At 39.8% G+C, this 21,439-nt stretch overlaps 1 protein-coding gene across 1 annotated transcript in view; it reads right to left on the bottom strand.

Moving 5' to 3' along the window:
• LOC137339741 (adenylate cyclase type 2-like) overlaps positions 1–21,439 on the bottom strand; it is a 368,927-nt gene that overhangs the window by 58,910 nt on the left and 288,578 nt on the right. Inside the window, exons 13-16 of the mRNA XM_068001920.1 lie at positions 17,479–17,548; positions 16,871–16,968; positions 11,445–11,529; positions 7,570–7,707 (exon numbers count right to left, since the gene is read on the bottom strand). Of these exons, the coding sequence (XP_067858021.1) occupies positions 7,570–7,707; positions 11,445–11,529; positions 16,871–16,968; positions 17,479–17,548 (391 nt within the window). The remainder of the gene's footprint in view (positions 1–7,569; positions 7,708–11,444; positions 11,530–16,870; positions 16,969–17,478; positions 17,549–21,439) is intronic.

The following is a 21,439-nucleotide window of genomic DNA, read 5'->3' as shown; positions in this document are numbered from 1 at the left end:
TCAGGTTGAGGGAGTCTCTTCTTGTGCAGCTTCTCTCCCTCTTGGCACTCTTCTCTTGCAAGAACAGTACAAGGGGTTAGATAATTGACATGGGTTAGAAGGCAGTCAGCATTGACCATGTATTAGCCTGCATACTATAGTGTATATGATGACAGGAACAATCGTTATGCTGTTATAGTATGTAGAAGTTGTCAGGGCGAGCAGAATTTCAGATATACAGAAAGACACAAAAGGAGGTGCATAAGAGTCTACCTTGCTGCATATTGCGCCAACATGGGAATCTTCCCAGGTACTGTCAGACTGTGTGGGGGTGAAGGCATGGGTCCTACCCTTCAAGGCCGAAACAATGAGAGATGTGAGTAGGATTTTCTACCTTCTGCACCTAGTGAAATCATTGAACTTCTTGCAACACTGTAGCCAATAGCTTGGAACAACGGTGTTGGCATTCACATGGATGGTTATCTCTTGCAAAGAATCTTGCCCAACTTGCTGTGGGACACATCTGTAGGGAAGAGGATGTCCCTTCTCAGATGCAGTTGCACCAGTTATATTTCCACAGCTTTTAAGATTTGCAACAGCAAACAATTTCCCAACCCCAAATGTACGTGCTGCCAATCCTAGACATTACTTATGCCTGCAGCTTGCCAAATTTATGTTAATTATACTGAACCAAGAAGCTTAGCTGGGATCAGCGCTTATTGACTCAGGCGGGTGCTATTTCTGTTGCACCTGCCTCCCTCCAGTTCCAGGATTGGACATGCAAATCAGCCCAATGCGTTCTCAGAAATTCAATTAGATGTTTCATTTTGATGTAGAAAAGCTCAGCAGATCTGAAGGGGTTAAACTCATTTAGGCAAATAGAGAACCAGAATTGATTTCTTTTTCTGTCCTGTTTTAAAATGAGGGAGTGTAGTCAAAACACGTAGCTTTTATTCAGTTTGCTTCGTCATGTACTTTCAAAGACATAATAAATTATTTTACTTTTGTTAAGATTTTTAACCATCATGTTCTCGTCATCTTCAAAGTAGTTCTCTGAAATACTAATTGCTCAGCTCACTGCAACAAAAACATGTCGGAGGCAGCTTTGAATGCGTCAGCATCCTCTGTGCTTTCAATTCTGTGCTTGTCAAGGGCATTTTCTTTATCAAAATAGCTGGAGTATTAAGAGATTTTGCTGTAAGCAAGGAAAAGACAGTATCTTTTTGATCACAAGAAGTTTTTTCTCCAGGCTATTATGTGCACAGGCATACATTGCTACCATACTTCCATATTTTGTAGCTTGACTGTCTTAAGCTAGAATTCAAAATCTGAGGTAAAAATGGTTAACAGTGTACTTGCTAGATTAAAAATTGAAAATTTTAACTAATTTTTTATCTGTGCCCATTGCATTCACTCCTGTTAATGGTGTAATTTTAGCTGTAGATTCTTGTTAAATGAATATTGTTTTATTTACCAGGTTTTCAGCCTGTTACACCCAGTCACCATCAGAATACAGGTTATAAACAGTCACCATTGTTGGTAACTCTCTTTGGGAAAACTCAGAGAACTCTTTTTGAATTGAGAGCCAGAATTGATCAAGAGGCATGGCTTTAAAATGATCTCTCAAAACAGAGTCACCAGCATCGATCAAATTCTCTTTTAGACGCTCGGTAATCTTGGCCTTTGCTACAAAGCCCTCTGAAAATGCATTTCGAACCCAGGCAAAATCATAAAATTCATTTGCCTTTCTTTCAGGAAAATATTGGCTAAATGCTCCAGAATTATATCTTTAACTTCTAGGACTGACATTTTGCAGAAGACATTGTCAGGAAAGTAGTTACATTGTCTTGCAGCACATCTACTTCATAGAAATTTTCTTTTGACAAAGCTCTGTACTTTTTCGTGCATGGGATGGCATCTCTTGGAAATACAAGAGAATGGCAATCAGAAGTAATTCCCTCAGGGACTGCAGCTTCACTGAGATGAGAATCACCTCAGTCCTCAAAAGTTCCAGAGGAATCTTCCCTGTGGCTCACCTCTCAATCTCCCATCACTCAACGAACAGCTCATTGAAGTAGTCGATTAGGAGCGAGAGTAAGGTAGCTAGCACCAAGGGTAGACACAGTGATAAGAAATTGTTGCAGTTAGAGTGTAATAAATTATTGGAAATTTTTGATGAATTTGTTCTGAAAAGTAACATTTATTTGACCACAGACTTCAGAGTTCATTTCTGTGGATGCCTATAACTTAATGGACTACAACTTATGTAGGAATGTGACTTCTCTATTATGGAGGCTCAGGCTGCAGGCTCCACCTCCAATCCTTCCTCTGCACTCTCCTCCATCTTCATCATCATCATTATTTCAGCTTTAAGAAGTAACAAGCCTTTCTGCATAGCAATATTGTTTAGGATACAGCAAGCAGCAATAATTCTGGAGATTCTTGCTGGGGTGTACTGCAGGGCTCTACCAGATTTATCCAGGCATCTAAAACAAAACTTCAAAATGCCTATGATCTGGTCTATTAAGGTTCCTGGAAGAGCTGAAATTTTATCCAATTAAATAATGGAAAGACATAAGCCATTGTCATTGGCCGCCCCACAAACTCAATTCCTTAGCTACCAATTCCATCCACAGACTCAGGCTGAGCCAGGCTGTTTGCAATCTCGTCATCCTAATTGACCCTGAGCTGAGCTTCCAACCCCATATCATTTCCCTCACCAAGATCAACTACTTCCATTTCTGTAATATCTCCTGTCTCCTCCCCAGCCCATCTGCTGCTGAAACACACCCACATTTTTGTTACCTTCAGACTCAACTATTCCAATGCTCTCCTGGCCGGCCTCCCATCTTCCACCTTCCACAAACTTGAACTCATCCAAAACTCTGCTGCCTGTATCCTAACTCGCATCAAATCCCGTTCTCCTATCACTCCTGTGCTCATTGACCTACATTGGCTCCCGGTCCACTAATGTCTCGATTTTAAAATTCTCATCCTTGTGTTCAAATCCCTCCATGGCCTTGCCCCTCTATATCTCTGTAACCAACTCCAGTCCTAAAACCTTCTGAGAGCTCTGCATTCCTTTAAGTCTGGCTTCTTGCGCATCACCCTCCCTTCGTTTGCCCCACCACTGGTGGTCCCGCTTTCAGCCGTCAAGGCCCTAAGCTCTGGAATTCTCTCCCTAAACCTCTCCGTTTCTCCACCTCTCTCTCCTCCTTAAAGATGCTCCTTGAAACCTACCTCTCACCTGTCCTAATGTCTCCTTCTTTGGTTTGGTATAAATTTTTGTCTGATTACACTCCTGTGAAGCACCTTGGGAAGTTTTATTACATTAAAGGCGTTATATAAATGCAAGTTGCTGTTGTAGTCCCATGGGCCTCATCATATTTGGTCTCCCCCTCGGTCTGTGGATGCCTTACTGGAGTCATAAGCCATGACTGCAAGGGAAATCAATTAACCATCCTGAAACATGGTTCTAAGTCATCAAGGCTGGTGTGGGGATTGTTGCATGATAAAAGCATCATAGCAGCTTCCTAGGTAGCGGGCAATAGCATGTATGATAAGGTGATTGACAACACACACTAGCTGGATGTTTAAGGTGATTGGCATCACACACTAGCTCGACATTTATTGAATAAAAATGTTTTCTATTAATGAAATTTGAGGGGTTGTCGTATGGGAATTTCAATATCATGTGCTCCAACAATTGTTCCTTGAACCTCTGGGAATCTTGACAATCTTCAGAATTGGACTGCTCTCTATTTATTTCACAAGTTCCATGGAAACAGTAATAAATTGCGAGGCCCACCTGAGTAGAGCATCAATGATCTTCTTTATACAACTGTGTGCTGATGCCTGACTAATGTGATACAGGTCACACGAAACTGCCTGGAAAGATCCTGTGGCAAAATATTTCATGAGTGGTCATTTTCACTGTTACAGACAATGCTCTACTCCTGGTGGAAGTGGGCGGCAGATCTTCAGCCAGCAGCTGGCATAACTCCCCAATAGTCAAACTGTCAGAAGGAGTCTTCAAAGAAGTTCCATGGCAAGAACCAACCAAAAATCACTGTGTAGGCAAATTTACTGCAAGCTTCACTCAGGAAATCCAAAATCACCATGCTCATACCACCACTTTTAGAGTGGCCATTTTTTGGGGTGGGTTTGTGGCGGTAAGCCACACATGCCTCATTTTACTTCATTTTATGCCTTAACAATGCTTGTTTTTCACAGAACCATTTAGGTCTGTATCTCCCTACAATCGAGGGACCAGAGGTCCTGATTTTAACATGCACTATTATGAATTACTTTGCAACCACCTACACAAGCAGATGTGACAAGGAAGAGTAACAGATGTTGGATTCATCAGAATCAGTAATAAAATATAATCTATTTTCTTGCTGGTTTGGGAAGCTGATTTAATTATTCTATAGGGCAGTTTGATGAACTGGCAATATGAAATAAGTGGCACTGTACTTACCCTTATGTAGTTAGCTTGCCCTCTCACATAGCTAGCTAAGGTGGTTAAGAAGGCATATGGAATGCTTTCCTTTATTAGCCGAGGCATAGAATATAACAGCAGGGAGGTTACACTGGAACTATATAAAACCCTAGTTAGGCCACAGCTTGAGCACTGCGCATAGTTCTGGTCACATTACAGGAAGGATGTAATTGCACTAGAGAAGGTGCAGAGGAGATTTATGAGGATGTTCCCAGGACTGGAGAATTTTAGCTATGATGACAGATTGGATAGGCTGGGGTTGTTTTCCTTGGAACAGAGGAGGCTGAGGGTTGATTTGATTGAGGTGTACAAAATTATGAGGGGCCTAGATAGAGTGGATGGGAAGGACCTATTTCCCTTAGTGAATGGGGTCAATAACCAGGGAGCTTAGATTTAAAGTGATTGGTAGAAGGATTAGAGCGGAAATGAGAAATTTTTTTCCCCCAGTGGGTGGTGGGGGTCTGGAACTCACTGCCTGAAAGGGTGGTAGAGGCAGAAACCCTCAACTCATTTAAAAAATACCTGGATGTGCAACTGAAGACCCATGACCTGCAGGACTACGGACCAAATGCAGGAAATGGGATTAGGCCAGGTGGCTCGTTTCTCAGCCAGCGCAGACACGATGGGCCAAATGGCCTCCTTCTGTGCTGTAAATTTGCTATGATTCTATAGCAGTTTTTCTCATTTTTAGTTCATTTGCATGGATAACGGCAGAATAAATCCCAAATAAAAATAAATGGACAAAAATTCTGTGGAGGCACTTTTTTCCATTCACCTCTGAACTGATTCTACTTTTCTATGATTAGCTATCAGAGGTAGTTTGGTTCATTCGGAAGGATGAAGTTCAGATCAATTATTTTGCAAAATGAATGCTGGATTCTTATGAACATGGTTTAAAAAAGGCTGAGAGAAAATTCAGATGTCTGCATAAACATGGATTCTGTGCTAGGCTCTGACTCCCCCCTTTCTCATGTTCCTTTATCTCTTTTCTCTCACATTCACATTTGCTTTTATCAATTTTCCATATTTGTATAATTAAACTTAGCCTCTTATGTATCCCATAAAGAGTTACACATCATTACATAATACAAAGACGCTTAATGGAGAGAGACATTCCTGAGCATTCATGCAACACTAAGCAACGTATTGTTCCTTAGCAGTTGTACTTTTCTATGTGCATCTTTTCCACTATCCAGTACTGCTTACATTGGGCCGAAAAATGCTCCTAAAATAACGGTGAGGGCTCACCATTATTAATGGGCAAAGCGAAGAGCAAGTTCCAGCACTCACATGTGGAGTCAAAGGCGAAAATCCGGAACTTGCTCTTCCTGATTCACTGGTGATCTGAAAGCTCCGAGGATTGACAGCTCGCTGGCTGGCTGGCCTTTGAAATCAATGGAGGAGCGCGAACTTGTGGCTGGAACGTGGTAAGTACTCAACAAAATAGACTAAAAAAGTTAGGGCTGCTCTGAGCTTGTTAATCTCGTGCATAATTAATGAAGCCAGAATTCAGCCGGAAGGAGCTTTTTAGCTGTCAGAGTTGTTTATAAAGTCTGAGAGCCGGGTGTCAGAATTTTCAAATGTGGACTCTCATTCTCCCGATTTTAATCATTTTTGGACATTTAAAATTTTTTTTAAATTAAAGCATTTAAAATTTTAATTTTTTTACCTCTTCTTTCTGCCTCTTTTACCTCAGTCTTTTAATCTTACCCTCTCTTTATTTCGCTTTCTCTATCTGATGTTATAGTACATTTACTAATCTTATCTGACTTAGTCTGGTTCTTAGTCTGCGCGGTTTGTGAATGAGCTTCACTTCCTGGTTCTCACAGTGTGGCTTGCTTCAAGCTGATTGGTGGAGGGGAGAGAGAGATCCTTTCCTCCTCTCACTGCTCAGGGAGGCCCAGGAATGACCGCTGCCCTTCTTGCAGCTCTCAATTAAAGTAAGTTGATGCCCAGAAGACCGCAAAAAGTTTGTGGGTGAGTTAGTTACTTACTAGCGGCGGGTGACATCCGTTCACCGCTCACAGCAATTTCTGGCCCATTATGTTTTCTCCAAAATACAGCTTTGAAATTTGTAAAACATGGATAGTGTACAAGAATGTATGACACCATTACATATTCAGAAGTGGGATATAATTAGTGACGAGGAACAGGAAAACAACCATCCAAAATCAAATCTTCACAGTAATTTATGCTACACAAGATTGATCTCTTTTGAATCTGTGTACAATGAAGTTGATCTCAGCCTGGTTCGACACTGTTACCACTGCTATTTGTCTGAACTATGGGTGCTCCAAGTAAATAGCACCAAGATATAGATTATTATAGGGAGATATGCTTGTTCTCTTATTAAGCATTATTTTAACGCTTAGCCCTATGATTTGAATCTCCCTAAACCAGGTGCAATAGGAGGACTTCAATCACCAATTAAAGTAGGAAATTTAGTTCACTGTCATAGAAAAGGTTAAGACACAGAGTTAAATGATCCACAGAAAAAAATGCAAGACCTTATCACACAGAGGAAGTTCTGTTTGATCCAAGTATATTTTGGAAACAAGCAATTTACTGGATTTGCACGGTTTGAAGAAAAGTATCAACACTTCCATTTTCATAATTTCATACTTTCTTAGAATTACACATTAATAATAATTGCAAAGCATAATTAATAGTTGGATTTCAAAGGGCGAAAGGGTGGCACAGCATGTTAGAACACCTAAACACTGTGCTATAGAGTGGTAGAATGTGGGCATATAATGTCCCTCCTGCCGAGTTTCCAATATCAGTTGCACCAAGTAGATGCAACATGTTTATCTGCTGGGCAGTGAGAAGCCATCAGAGAGCAAGTCAACCGTGGCTCATTCTTACACAAACCTTGATGACTGACTCAATACTGATTCTGGCAGAAGCCTGGGAGCAAACATTTGTTTATACTCTCATCTGTGAATGGTTCATGATACAAGAGGAAAGAAAAATAAATATAGATGATATAATATAGCAGTACAAAAAATGAATTTAATAAAGGAAATTAATCCTGCAATGTTAAAAAGAATTACAGTCTATTTGGTTTCATTATATAGTAACATACTTACCATGTTAAATATGGCCATGACTAATATAACTGTGGTGGTAGACATTGTGAGTGTAAGACGTGGCAAAGGTCTGTTGGCAATTATCTCAGATGATTTCAAAATCCACAACAAGGATGCTGAAGCCTTCTTGCTACACTTCTGGATGCAAAAGAAACAACAATACAATTATTCTTTAAAAAAAAAATTGCATTCAGTGCTTGCAGTCCAAATTAACAATTTCTGTCAGTCTAAATGCTTTTGGTTTTGCTCATTTCAAGTATTACCTGCAAAAGTACAAAATTAGAAAACTACATTTTTGTCAAATAAACCATTAATTATGTATTTAACAAGATTCAATTGCTGTTCAAGTAATAGCAGGAAGAATCTCCAACCTCTTTTGATACCAATTAAGTATTTGAATGCATTATTCCTGTATTAAAACATATGACACTTTAAAACTGCGGAAAGAACATCTTTCAGATGCAGTAGTTATATAAAAATATACTTTTTGAGAAAACTGAGTATTAGGACTAACTTATTTCCTTGAAAGGTGAAGAAAACAGAAAGACTAATTTTCTATATCTTTGCAGAAGTGGATGCAATTAACAGTCAGAGATTTTTTTGGTTCAAAAAAATCTTGCTGTTTCAATTTGATCTGCAAGTCCCACACATCATTGACACTTACTTCAAAAACATTTGAGAAGGCATTACCGGAACCATGAAGATGTGTCCAAATGTGCAAAGGCAAGATCATAATTTATTCATGATTTATCAAGCACAGATTTTCCCACTGTCATCCTATTCAACATGCAGAATCCTAAAATAGCCATAATCATGTACACTTCAGCTCATTCTATTTTAAGTTCCATGCTCAGTGATCTTTACAAATTGCTTATTTGCACCATAAATTGGAAACTATTTAAATGGGAAGATGACTACAGGTAAGGTGCATTAATCGCTGCAGGAGTTCCTCAGGGTAGCATCCTAGGCCCAACTATCTTCAGCTGCTACATCAATGACCTACCCTCCATCATAAGGTCAGAAGTAGGGCTGTTTGCTGATGATTGCAGATTTGTTCAGCTCCATTCGCAAATCCTCAGATAATGAAGCAGTTCAGGCCTGCTTGGGCATCCAGGCTTAGGCTGATAAATAGCAAGTAACATTCACGCCACACAAGTGCCAGGCAATGACTATCTCCAACAAGAGACTAATCACCTCCCCTTGACATTCATTGGCATTACCATCACCAAGTCCCCAACCATCAACATCCTAGGGCTCACCATTAACCAGAAACTTAACTGAAACAGTTATAGTTTTGAGTGCAGGTCAGAGGTTGGATATCCTGTGGTGTGTGGCACCTCCTGACTCCCCAAAGCCTCTCCACCACCTACAAGCCACAAGTCAGGAGTGTGATGAGGTACTCCCCACTTGCCGGGATGGATGGAGCTGCAACAACACTCTAGAAGCTCAACACCATCCAGGACAAAGCAGTCCGCTTGATTGGCAACCCATCAACTAGTTTAAATATCCACTCTCTCCACCACCGGTGTACCGTGGCTGCAGTGTGCATTATCCACAGGATTCACTGCAGCAAGTCACCAATGCTTCTTCGGCAGCACCTCCCAAACTCGCGACCTCCAACACCTAGAAGAACAAGGGCAGCAGGTGCATGAGAACACCACCACCTGCACGTTCCCCTCCAAATCACACACCACCCCGACTTGGACATATATTACCATTCCTTCATTGTCACTGGGTCAAAATCCTGGAATTCCCTAACAGCATTGTGGGAGTACCTTCACCACATGGATTGCAGCAGTTCAAGAAGAAGATCCGCCACCATCTTCTCAAAGGCACCTAGGGATGGGCACCAAATGCTCGCCTTGTCAGTGACACTCACATCCCGGAGAATTATAAAAAAATTTATTGAGGCACTATTTTATGACATGAAGCTGAGGTTACCTGAGAAAATAATTTCAAACTTTTCTTTCCATTTTAACCTTGGGACAGAGAAAAGGTTTTGCTGCTCCAGCTTTCAGCAGCCTCTGGGTTGTATCAGGGCCCCTATCTGTAGGCAATGGGGTAAAAGGGAGTCTATAAACTGGACTTTTGTGAGAATCTTCGATATAGCTGTGTAAAATCTAGTGACCCTTGCAGGAAATTGCATGTGTAAGAGAACAGGACTGTGATTTTCCCCCTCAAGGCACCGTCAAACAGCTTGTCAACAATCACTATCTTCACTCACACATCAAGAGTGGCCACTTGTCTAAGGTACTTAAGAATTGCGAATGTCCATGGAACCATACTCCAGCAAGAGCCAACACCTTTGGGGAAAGGCAGGAGAAAAATTGAATAAAGAAAAACAAAAGTAGTACACCATCAAGTAACTTGGAATGTACCATGTATGAAACAGAAAGATTTATTTGATTCAAATTGCCTTGTTTAACTGGATACACTGTGAGATCTGATGAAACATGCTTGATTATAACTAGTGTTCAGATTGTGTTCAACACACAGTATCAGACAAACCTGTCACATAGCATCTGGCTTGAGCTACATTAAATAAAATCCTTTTTGTGTCTCAATAAAATGTACCAAATTATGTTCACGACTCCATCCAAATTTATTGATGAAAAGAGAATCAGGATCTGTACTGGATTAATGATGCAATACAGGGTAAGTAATTACCCACACAACACTGCCCAGATTCTAGGTTATTTTTACAACTATTTATCTGTAAATTTTCATCACAGTAAAGCATTGCATATATTATGGCATGAGAAAAAAATATACACATATACTATATTTAATATCCCGAGTTTGTCAACATACGAATCTGAGCCTCAGGCACCAGGGGAGCAAATATAATGGAATCCCATAGGGCATCCACTGAGAACCATTGAAATCAGGATTTACAGTCTCTTTGATTGCATGGCAATAAGGCTATCTGGAGAATGGAATACAAAACAGAAGGTCTGCTATTATTTCAAGAGATTGTTAATATTGACCCTCTAGCTTCAGAATGGTTGAGCTGCATGTTGCCCCCTTTGTTACTCTTGAATGTCCACTCCACTTAGTGCTAAAGCAGATTAATGTATATGTCTCCTGCGGCTTTTCCACAGTTAATACTACATAGTGGTACAAATGCATTTCTATTTTAAATTCTAAATTCTATGAATTTGCTTTAGTTGTTGGCTAATTGCGGTCTCCCTCCGTGGTGGCTGGACTCAACTGTGATATTGCCCATGGTCAAAAAAACCTGTCGGCACTCATTATCTAGGCTGAGATATAAAAAATGGTCATTTGAGAACAATAGCACGGTATGGCCAACATCCATTGAACTATACGCCACTTTGAGTTACCACCTTAAGAAGAGGAAGGATGAAAGGAGAATATAATTTTTAAAAAGAACAGCTTGCCTAAAGATGCCATTGTTATTTTTGATGTGGAGATGCCGGTGATGGACTGGGGTTGACAATTGTAAACAATTTTACAACACCAAGTTATAGTCCAGCAATTTTATTTTAAATTCACAAGCTTTCGGAGATTTTCTCCTTCCTCAGGTAAACATTTACCTGAGGAAGGAGAAAATCTCCGAAAGCTTGTGAATTTAAAATAAAATTGCTGGACTATAACTTGGTGTTGTAAAATTGTTTACAATTGTTATTTTTAGCACTGGTTTCTTGAATCAAAGTTGCATTACATTTTAAGAAAATTAACCAGTTTTCCTAACTGCTGTGGGTGATCTCTTCATCACAGACATACGTATATATATGTATATGAGATATTATCTAACTGATCAATCACATGAATATAAATAACCATCAGTTAATTTATTATTTTAGCAGAATAATTTATTGTCATCTCTATCCTAAATGAAAGACATGAACACCCACCAGAAGCTGTCCTGCAAAGCAGGTAAAGAGGATGAAGACGAGTGTAAGGAAAGCAGTTCCAAACGAAATCCCAAGAATAGAAGTTCTACAACAAATCAAAAAAATTCATTTTAAATAAACTTATTTTTGATCACTAACACAAATAACATTTACAGTTGCAGAATTAACCAATATGTGTTTCAACTTTTGCCTGCCATCAAAACAGCACCTCACATCTCCCAAGATATCCCGAAGAGTGTGTCATATATATTGAATTACTTTTTGAATTGCAGTCACCTTTGTTATGCAGGTGAATGTGGTAGCCCTTTTGCACACAACAAGGTTCCACAAATAGCAATGAGATGAATGGCAATTTATTTAATTTTGGTGGTGGTGATTGCGAGAAAAACCAGGAGAACTCCCTGCTGATCTTTTAATAGTGCCATAGCATCTTTAACATCTACTTGAACCACTGAACCAGGCAGATAGGACCTTGGTTTAATGTCTCATCTGAAGGACACACTTCCAACAGTGTAATACCTACCGTACTGGAGTATCAGCTTAGATTTTGCAGTTAATTACTGGAATGTAGCTTGAACTCACAACCTTTCTGACTAGGGAGTGAGTGTGATTCTAAGTAAGCCAGCTAACACTTTAAGAGCTTCTGCTGATGGTAATGGGGTAGTACAGCTCGTTATAGAATCATAGATAGAATCATAGAAGTTTACAACATGGAAACAGGCCCTTCGGCCCAACATGTCCATGTCGCCCAGTTTATACCACTAAGCTAGTCCCAATTGCCTGCACTTGGCCCATATCCCTCTATACCCATCTTACCCATGTAACTGTCCAAATGCTTCTTAAAAGACAAAATTGTACCCGCCACTACTACTGCCTCTGGCAGCTCGTTCCAGACACTCACCACCCTTTGAGTGAAAAAATTGCCCCTCTGGACCCTTTTGTATCTCTCCCTTCTCACCTTAAATCTATGCCCCCTCGTTATAGACTCCCCTACCTTTGGGAAAAGATTTTGACTATCTACCTTATCTATGCCCCTCATTATTTTATAGACTTCTATAAGATCACCCCTAAACCTCCTACTCTCCAGGGAAAAAAGTCTCAGTCTATCCAACCTCTCCCTATAAGTCAAACCATCAAGTCCCGGTAGCATCCTAGTAAATCTTTTCTGCACTCTTTCTAGTTTAATAATATCCTTTCTATAATAGGGTGACCAGAACTGTACACAGTATTCCAAGTGTGGCCTTACTAATGTCTTGTGCAACTTCAACAAGACATCCCAACTCCTATATTCAATGTTCTGACCAATGAAACCAAGCATGCCGAATGCCTTCTTCACCACCCTATCCACCTGTGACTCCACTTTCAAGGAGCTATGAACCTGTACTCCCAGATCTCTTTGTTCTATAACTCTCCCCAACGCCCTACCATTGACGGAGTAGGTCCTGGCCCGATTCGATCTACCAAAATGCAGCACCTCACATTTATCTAAATTAAACTCCATCTGCCATTCATCGGCCCACTGGCCCAATTTATCAAGATCCCATTGCAATCCTAGATAACCTTCTTCACTGTCCACAATGCCACCAATCTTGGTGTCATCTGCAAACTTACTAACCATACCTCCTAAATTCTCATCCAAATCATTAATGTAAATAACAAATAACAGTGGACCCAGCACCGATCCCTGAGGCACACCGCTGGTCACAGGCCTCCAGTTTGAAAAACAACCCTCTACAACCACCCTCTGTCTTCTGTCGTCAATCCAATTTTGTATCCAATTGGCTACCTCACCTTGGATCCCGTGAGATTTAACCTTATGTAACAACCTACCATGCGGTACCTTGTCAAAGGCTTTGCTAAAGTCCATGTAGACCATGTCTACTGCACAGCCCTCATCTAACTTCTTGGTTACCCCTTCAAAAAACTCAATCAAATTCGTGAGACATGATTTTCCACTCACAAAACCATGCTGACTGTTCCTAATCAGACCCTGCCTCTCCAAATGCCTGTAGATCCTGTCTCTCAGAATACCCTCTAACAACTTACCCACTACAGATGTCAGGCTCACTGGTCTGTAGTTCCCAGGCTTTTCCCTGCCGCCCTTCTTAAACAAAGGCACAACATTTGCTACCCTCCAATCTTCAGGCACCTCACCTGTAGCTGTCGATGATTCAAATATCTCTGCTAGGGGACCCGCAATTTCCTCCCTAACCTCCCATAACGTCCTGGGATACATTTCATCAGGTCCCGGAGATTTATCTACCTTGATGCGCATTAAGACTTCCAGCACCTCCCTCTCTGTAATATGTACAATCCTCAAGACATCACTATTTATTTCCCCAAGTTCCCTAACATCCATGCCTTTCTCAACCGTAAATACCGATGTGAAATATTCATTTAGGATCTCACCCATCTCTTGTGGTTCTGCACATAGATGACCTTGTTGATCCTTAAGAGGCCCTACTCTCTCCCTAGTTACTCTTTTGCCCTTTATGTATTTGTAGAAGCTCTTTGGATTCTCCTTTGCCTTATCTGCCAAAGCAATCTCATGTCCCCTTTTTGCCCTCCTGATTTCTCTCTTAACTCTACTCCGGCAATCTCTATACTCTTCAAGGGATCCACTTGATCCCAGCTGCCTATGCATGTTATGGCCTCGTTAGGTCCCTAAATTGCAGCACTATGAGAAGTGAGGATTCCTCACTTCTCAGATTTCAAATCTCAGCTACTGTGGGAAAGCACTGATCAGAGGTCCAGCCTTCCTTCAAAAAGGGAAAACTTAGTGAAAGGGTTGTCCCAAGCTGCTGTCAACACATATTACACATCCTAGCACCCAATTCAAGTGTGCATGGGTGGAGGCTGTCAATGTAGATGCTGCTCTCTGTACTGTAGTTGATGTGTACCATGGCATGGAGAAAACAAAATAGATGTTTTCACTCCTATTTAAAAATAAAGTAGCTCTAATTGACTCTATTAACATGCATTACATAACAGCCGCTTAACAAAGCCAAATCTGTAGCAAGTAAAAGACCCTGTTTGTCGTACGAGCCTTGTATTAAAAGTCCATTCAATTCACTGGTAATATATCAGTGTCAGGTGCACACAATCATGCAAAACAGGAAAGCATCAAACAATGTTACAAATCAAGTTGAATATATTATTACTGAATAAAAAAGCAAAGACATAGAAATCAAATACACATGATAATCAAAGAATAGCTATTTTTATTGCATCATTAAATACTCGCTTTTTCACATGAAATATGGAGGCGTTTGTAAAGTTTTATCTTGTAGCTCCCCCCCCCCACCCGCCTGCTTGTGTATTTCAACCCTGCTCCATTAGCATATATCATAGATATTTTTATGCTGACAGCCTCAATGTAATTTCTTGGTCAACCAGCGAGGGTTGGAATCAAGCCTGGGGAATGAGAAGAAATTTTGTGACAATTGCCAAGTCTACCAGGATTTTTCCTAGAATCTCAGCAGGCCAGCTTACCACTGGTAGCTTGGTTCCTGGATTGATGTGGGTAGGGATTCCATATTTTTTTTCTTCTCTTCTCCTGATGACACAGTTGACAATAGCAAAACAAAGTCACTAAGGAAAGCATAATGTAAATGATGGTATAAACCATGATTTGAACTCAGGTTCACCAGTTAAGAATGAAATTCTTCAGCATCTTAGCTGCTGAAGCATGATTAAATTGAGTTTTATATGTGAAAAATCATACAGAGGATTAACAATTTTGTTGATGATTTGCATTCCAATATCTGCTTGAAGCAGCATCTACAGATGTAATGTGTCATCATAAAATAATGCTATTCATTGCAGAAGGATTTTGGGAAGAGAAATTAAATTCAATTGCAGAAATGTCAATTATCACTTCTGTTAATGCGTATAACAACCATGTCAAGTGCAAGTCACAAAATTCCATTTTCACAAAGTGAAGAATATTTTTGCAATATAAATTAAGTTACACATTCATAATTTTAGCTTCACAGCGTGAAATCTTTACAGGGGTGGCAATCCACTTAAACAGTGGAAGATTTAAAAGGTACTGGGGCATAGCCTACGTCCTTCTCATTTCTGCCTGTCTACCAACTTATCCATTATTTATCAGTTCACATCATGAAATTGCATCCTGTGTTTCCCTTCAATTTTCCTTTTTAGTTTTTTTAGACCCAATTACATTATTTAATTCCCATATTAGTTCAAAAAATGTATCCATTAAAGGTGTATTAATTATGATGGGTAGGTATCATGGATGATATGTAAATCATGCACTTAATTAAAAATATGAATTTCTATCCAAATAATATATTTGTATACATATCTGTAAAGCAAACATGTGCTGCAAGATGCACTGTAGCAACTCACCAAGGCTTCTTCGACAGCATCTCCCAAACCAGCGACCTCTACCACCCAGAAGGACAAGGGCAGCAGGCGCATGGGAACACCACCACCTGCACGTTCTCCTCCAAGTCACACACCACACTGACTTGGAAATATATCGCCGTTCCTTCATCATCGCTGGGTCAAAATCCTGAAACTCCCTAACTAACAGCACTGTGGGAGTTCCTTCACCACACAGACTGCAGCAATTCAAGAAGGCGGCTCACCACCACCTTCTCAAAGGCAATAAATATTGGCCTCGCAAACACAAGCCCCTTGATAGCTATTCGCCTCGGCCTCTTCTGAACCTCCTATTCTTGTATAATTATTCTACATATCCACATTTGTTTGCTCTGTTCCTCCACCTATGGTTTGGCACCACAGTGCCGTCCCAGCTCCCTCCAAAGCAGACTTCAGTGGCGTGTGGACTGCCGCTTGGGGTACTACTGCCTTCCCAGTTATGGCACAGTAGCACAAGCTTTAAATAAACACGAAGATCATACAATTGACATACAATTCCCAACTTCTGGCGCACATTCAGTAACTTAAGAACTTAGCATTCTTCATCAGGAGGTGTGAATGACCACTGGAATCGTGTCATTCTGGATGCTATCCAAAAACAGCAGCCAAAAGGCCTTCAACATTGATTCCTGTTACTGGAAGAAAAGAAAGGACTTAGCTTGGGCCCTGTTGTCTTTGCTGCCTGCCTCTCTGTGATCATCGATTGGAGAGTGGCTTGGAGCAGGCCCTAAGGCTTATTTCTACAGGGCGCCTTTCAAAATGGCACCCTTTCAGTGTTGGAGAGGAAAATGAAGCAGGAAAATGAACCACTCCTGTCTCATTACAAAGGCAGCCCTTAGCCTGTGCCTACTGTGGACAGAGGCACTCTCTCCCCTTTTTGGGGGAAGCCCTGAAAGTCTTAGAGAAATGTAAAGGGGCGGAGAATAAGCATCTTCTGGATGCAAAGCCCAGGGAAATTGTTCCTAGTATTACAAGCACGTTATTACATTCACAGAAGTGAACTGTGTACATATACTTACTTTGGCAACACCAGAATCTGAACGATGAAGATGCAGAAAAATATGAGGCAAGCGCAGGTGACATAGTACTTGAAGGCTGGAAGTGTAGTTGCTCGGTACTATAAGAGTTAATGCAAAAATATTAATTAATCGATGATCTAATGTTCAAAAAAAATTCTGCATGTTACTGTAAACTGATAATTTTCTAAGTACAGAAAGTAAGACAATGGCCTCAAATTCCTGGGGGAGGCCTTAGCAGGGCAAATCTGGAATAAGCAGTCTCCCTATAAAACGACCTGTAAAACGTTCCCAGTCAGTCATAGTTGGCCCACTTGGAACATTTTAAATGCTGACAAAGAGTTCTGTCAGCTTTTTTCTAACGGTAAATAACTTGACATGCAGATGCCGATGAGAGAACCTTTTCACATATAGTTAAGTATGTATGCATAGAATATCATATTGCCACAGAACAATGTACATTTGGTAGTATAATTTAACATTGCAAACTCCATGTCTAAGCAGGTACCAGTTTCAAATGGTAATCTGTAATATATCAGTGCCATAAAAGTGCTTATGCTAATTCTTTAATCTTTCACCATAACACCAATATTTGAATAAAAGTGACTCACCTCTTTCTCTAATTCTTGATTATGAAAGAAAAGTGAAATTCTTTGAATATCTTCAGATTTTAGCCATTGTCTGTAAAACAAACACATTTTCTATAAACTGTCCGGTTAATTCTCAAACAAATACAACAGATTTTTTTAAATTAAAAAGCAAATATAGTAATCTGGGGTTGATTCCAGATAAATGCATAATCTGATCCGAACGAGGAACACCAGTGTAGTAAACTGGGAGTGTCTAACCTCAGGCCACTTACCAACATTATCTGGTACATGGAGCTCTGACTTCTAACAAATCCCTCTGACAGAGCTACTGATAAGTGCAGCATTACTGTTAATGAAAAAAGCTCTCTCCTAAAAATCCACTGACAGAAACAGCCGATTTACTGGTGAATTTTGAGAGTTTTAAAAAAACTAGTATCAGCATTGCAGCTTAATTAGCAGGAGCGCAGCACACTGAGATCCAGGTCAGGAGGAATCTGTTAAAAGGCAGAGCTCCACAAGCAGGAAAAAAATGGGAAACAGGCTGGATTCGATTTGTGGGCTGGGGGTTGGACACCTTCACCCACATGCCAGAGTTCCGATGTCGCCTCTTTTATCTGCCTGAGTCCTGATGCCATTGCCTCTAACTTGTTGTGAGAAAGTAATCCAGTATCATTATCCAGCATGCTTTGAGAAACGGGCTAACTGAGGGCGGCTAAGGCTCATTGGAAAACTGTAGACTTGTTGCTTTCATGGGAACAGGGGTGTGTTACCAGCTTCAAGATCTGAAATGTCTTGTGATGAAATGGCCTTGTGGTTGTACGCATCCATTGTCTGGTGGATGAGATAAAAATTAGGGGCAACATTTCTATATTGAAAATGATGGTGTCGCACAAATGCACTAAATAGGATGACAGTGGGTGGGGATGGTGTACAAACCCAATATAAGAACAGCCAAAGACCCCAGTTAGTTAGAATTCTTACAACTCCGTGACCTGGGTGCTGATAGGAGGAAGAGTGATCACCTTCTCTCTGGCACAGCTATTAGGTTGTATGCTTAGGTAAACCTATGTATGTCTTATATCATTGCTAATATTGTTTTAAACCTATGTATTGCTTCAAAACTATGTATGTCTTATATCATTGCTAGTAAATTGTAGTTGCATTTATGTTTAAATAGGTGAACAAAACTATCTCTTTCGAGTTCAGTGGCCCAGGCTGTTTTTTTAAGTTACAAGAGTGGAGGAGTAAGATTTAAACAACTCTTACTGTTTAAGAACACTCACATAAATTGGTGCTCAAAGAGGTTCTCAAAGAGATAGGGTTATTGATGGTTTAACTTTGATATTGATGGGGGACAGGGTTTATACCTCTTGGGACTCAGCAGCCGGGAATTCAGACGTGAATCTGTGAGGTTAACGGTGAAGTTAAATATTCATACAAAACCAAAGCATACACCAGACAAATGAGTTATTTAGATAACTGGTGAAAGATTTTAAAAAATCAAGGCCATTGATTGGAAAGCAGAGGCCTTTCTCTATCTTTTTGAGGAGAGAGAGAGAGAGAATGGGTGACAAACTTAAAAAACTAAAACAAGACAATCAGGAATTAAAAATGAACCTCAAATATAAAGCAAAATTCACAAACTATTGTCAAGGGTCAATTTTTAATTCAGAACAGAAGGCAGTCTCGTTATGGACCAAAAATGAGGATAACAAAGCTAAAAACACCCAGCTAGAAGGGAGGGTTCAACAAACTAGAATCGAGCAATAATGAACTTCAGGTTGCAAGTAAGGTAATGAGAAAACAGGACCAGAAAAGGGTGGGAGGCCCAGACCACAGAATCTGTCAGACGGAAATTAATCACCTTAAACAACAGGTCATTTACGCCATCCACAGTACTGGCAAGAGCCACTGTGGGGGAAGTAGATCGGGGTGAACTAGAAGAACCGACCTCCCTGTATGAAGAAAAAAAGATGGAGGAACCGGAGGGGAGAACATAGACTGTGAGCTTGGAATTTTGAATATGTACAGAATTGGGTAAAGTAGCAAATATCAGAAATTGAAAATTGATTTAAGTGAAAAACGAATCCAGACCCTCGGCAGCCATGTAGATTACTTTCAAACTCAGGCTTCCAGTTAAAGGAAATAATTTGGCCCCAAATCAGGCAGCCATAAAAGCCTGACAAATGATCTTTCCCACACGAGAATTTAAATCGGTACAATATTGAATTAAGTAGGAAACATTGGAAATTGAAAATTGGTTTAAGCGAAAAAGGATTAATTATGCTAAGATGGAATATAGGAAAAAGGTAGAAAATTACACGCTACAGAATATGTTCTTTTGTTTTCAGTGTACTGTCTCTTTAAAAGCCTGTCCTCATTGTGAGTGCTCTCCTTTCGCTGTTGCAGTCTACGCTGTCTTTTAAATACTTGTTATGTGTAATGTTACGAAGATTTCATTTAGCTGTGAAAGCTTACTTTTCCTTCAGTTATATTCAGTATTTTTACAATCTTTTGGAAAGGCGCCTCAAGAAAGAATGGAATGAAATATGGTGTAATTCATTGGGTTTTAGTAAGCACATGCTATGTTGATAATTTTATCTATTCTGTCTTGTGTTTAATTTTGATATTGCTGAATTAAAATTGGAGTTATTGAGGTTAAATGACCCATTAAAGTGTGAAAATCAGATTTTTATTGTGGTCACTGTGAAACTCTGGTTATAGTAAATTTAAATGTGAGAGTCTCAAATTCCAGACATGAGATTAACACATGTAAAAATTGGCATTTTGAATTTCTTAAATGCTTAATGTATTGAGTACTGAATTGGAGTTGTGTTAAGTAATGGTGAGCGTGAATTGATGTGTTTGGAGTTGTGTTGAGTATTAGTGTGAGCGTGAATTGATGTGTTTGGAGTTGTGTTGAGAATCGGAGAGCGTGAATTGATGTGTTTGGAGTTGTGTTGAGAATCGGAGAGCGTGAGTTGACGTGTAAGGAGTTAATGTTGCGTGTAACTAATCGAAGAATGATATCTTATGATCTAAGAAGACTATTTCAGTACAGGGCATCAATTTTGAACATTTTGAGATAATCATCTTGGTTGTACTGATAGCTTTTAGCAAACTGACAGCACCCCTTTTATCTTGTGATTGACTGTGATCAAAACAACAGAATGAACCGGAAAAAAAGAGATTAAATTAAAGGATCTCTATCTGATATCTCTATGACAAGAATTGGGAAATGTCATGTGGTTGGACTATCTAAGAGTTAATAAATTAAATAAATGCGAAATGTTGTAACAACAATTGGAATTTAATCTGCAACATTTGTAGATAAAAAGGTCAGGCACAAATACTCTTTTTAAAAAAAAACTGAGATGAACGAATTGAAATGCTATCTTCCCTGACACAAATGTTCTTTTAAATTTAGGTGAAAGATGTGTTGATGTATGGTGCGTGAGTTGTTTATTTTTCTGCAACGAGGTTAGCCCCTTCCAAGGACATCAACATCTGTTTTTTAATTCACCAAGCAACAACCGTTGCATTTATTTAAAATAATTGGCATAATTTCATTGGCTATTTCCCCATGGTGACAGATTGAAATCATGAAATCATGAATTGACAAATTAACCCCTTGGGCTCTCAAGAAAAGCCACAGTGGATTTTCTGTGTTTCTTTTTAAACAGGAGTCCATGGTTTTTGGGACCACAAAAGTGTTGGTGCAGGAAATGATCCAGTGGTGTTAAGAATTTAAGATCTTATCTGCAGATATCAAATATCACAGCATGGTGTTGTTTTGGACTAAGACTTAAGCCCTATCAAAAATTCAAAATTACATAGAGAAGGAGAAGTAATCATCAGTCTTGATAAAATCACTTCTATACTTAACTAAGAATAAACCAAGTAGTTTTTCCTCTTTTGAAATCATTTTGATTTGTTTTGCTTTAACCCGAGACAGAGTGCTTAACGGGGGTGGGCGGGATAT

The sequence above is a fragment of the Heptranchias perlo genome, chromosome 2 (genome assembly GCF_035084215.1).
Source record: "Heptranchias perlo isolate sHepPer1 chromosome 2, sHepPer1.hap1, whole genome shotgun sequence".
Taxonomy (NCBI): Eukaryota; Metazoa; Chordata; class Chondrichthyes; order Hexanchiformes; family Hexanchidae; genus Heptranchias; species Heptranchias perlo.
This window is presented reverse-complemented; position numbering and strand designations above follow the sequence as displayed.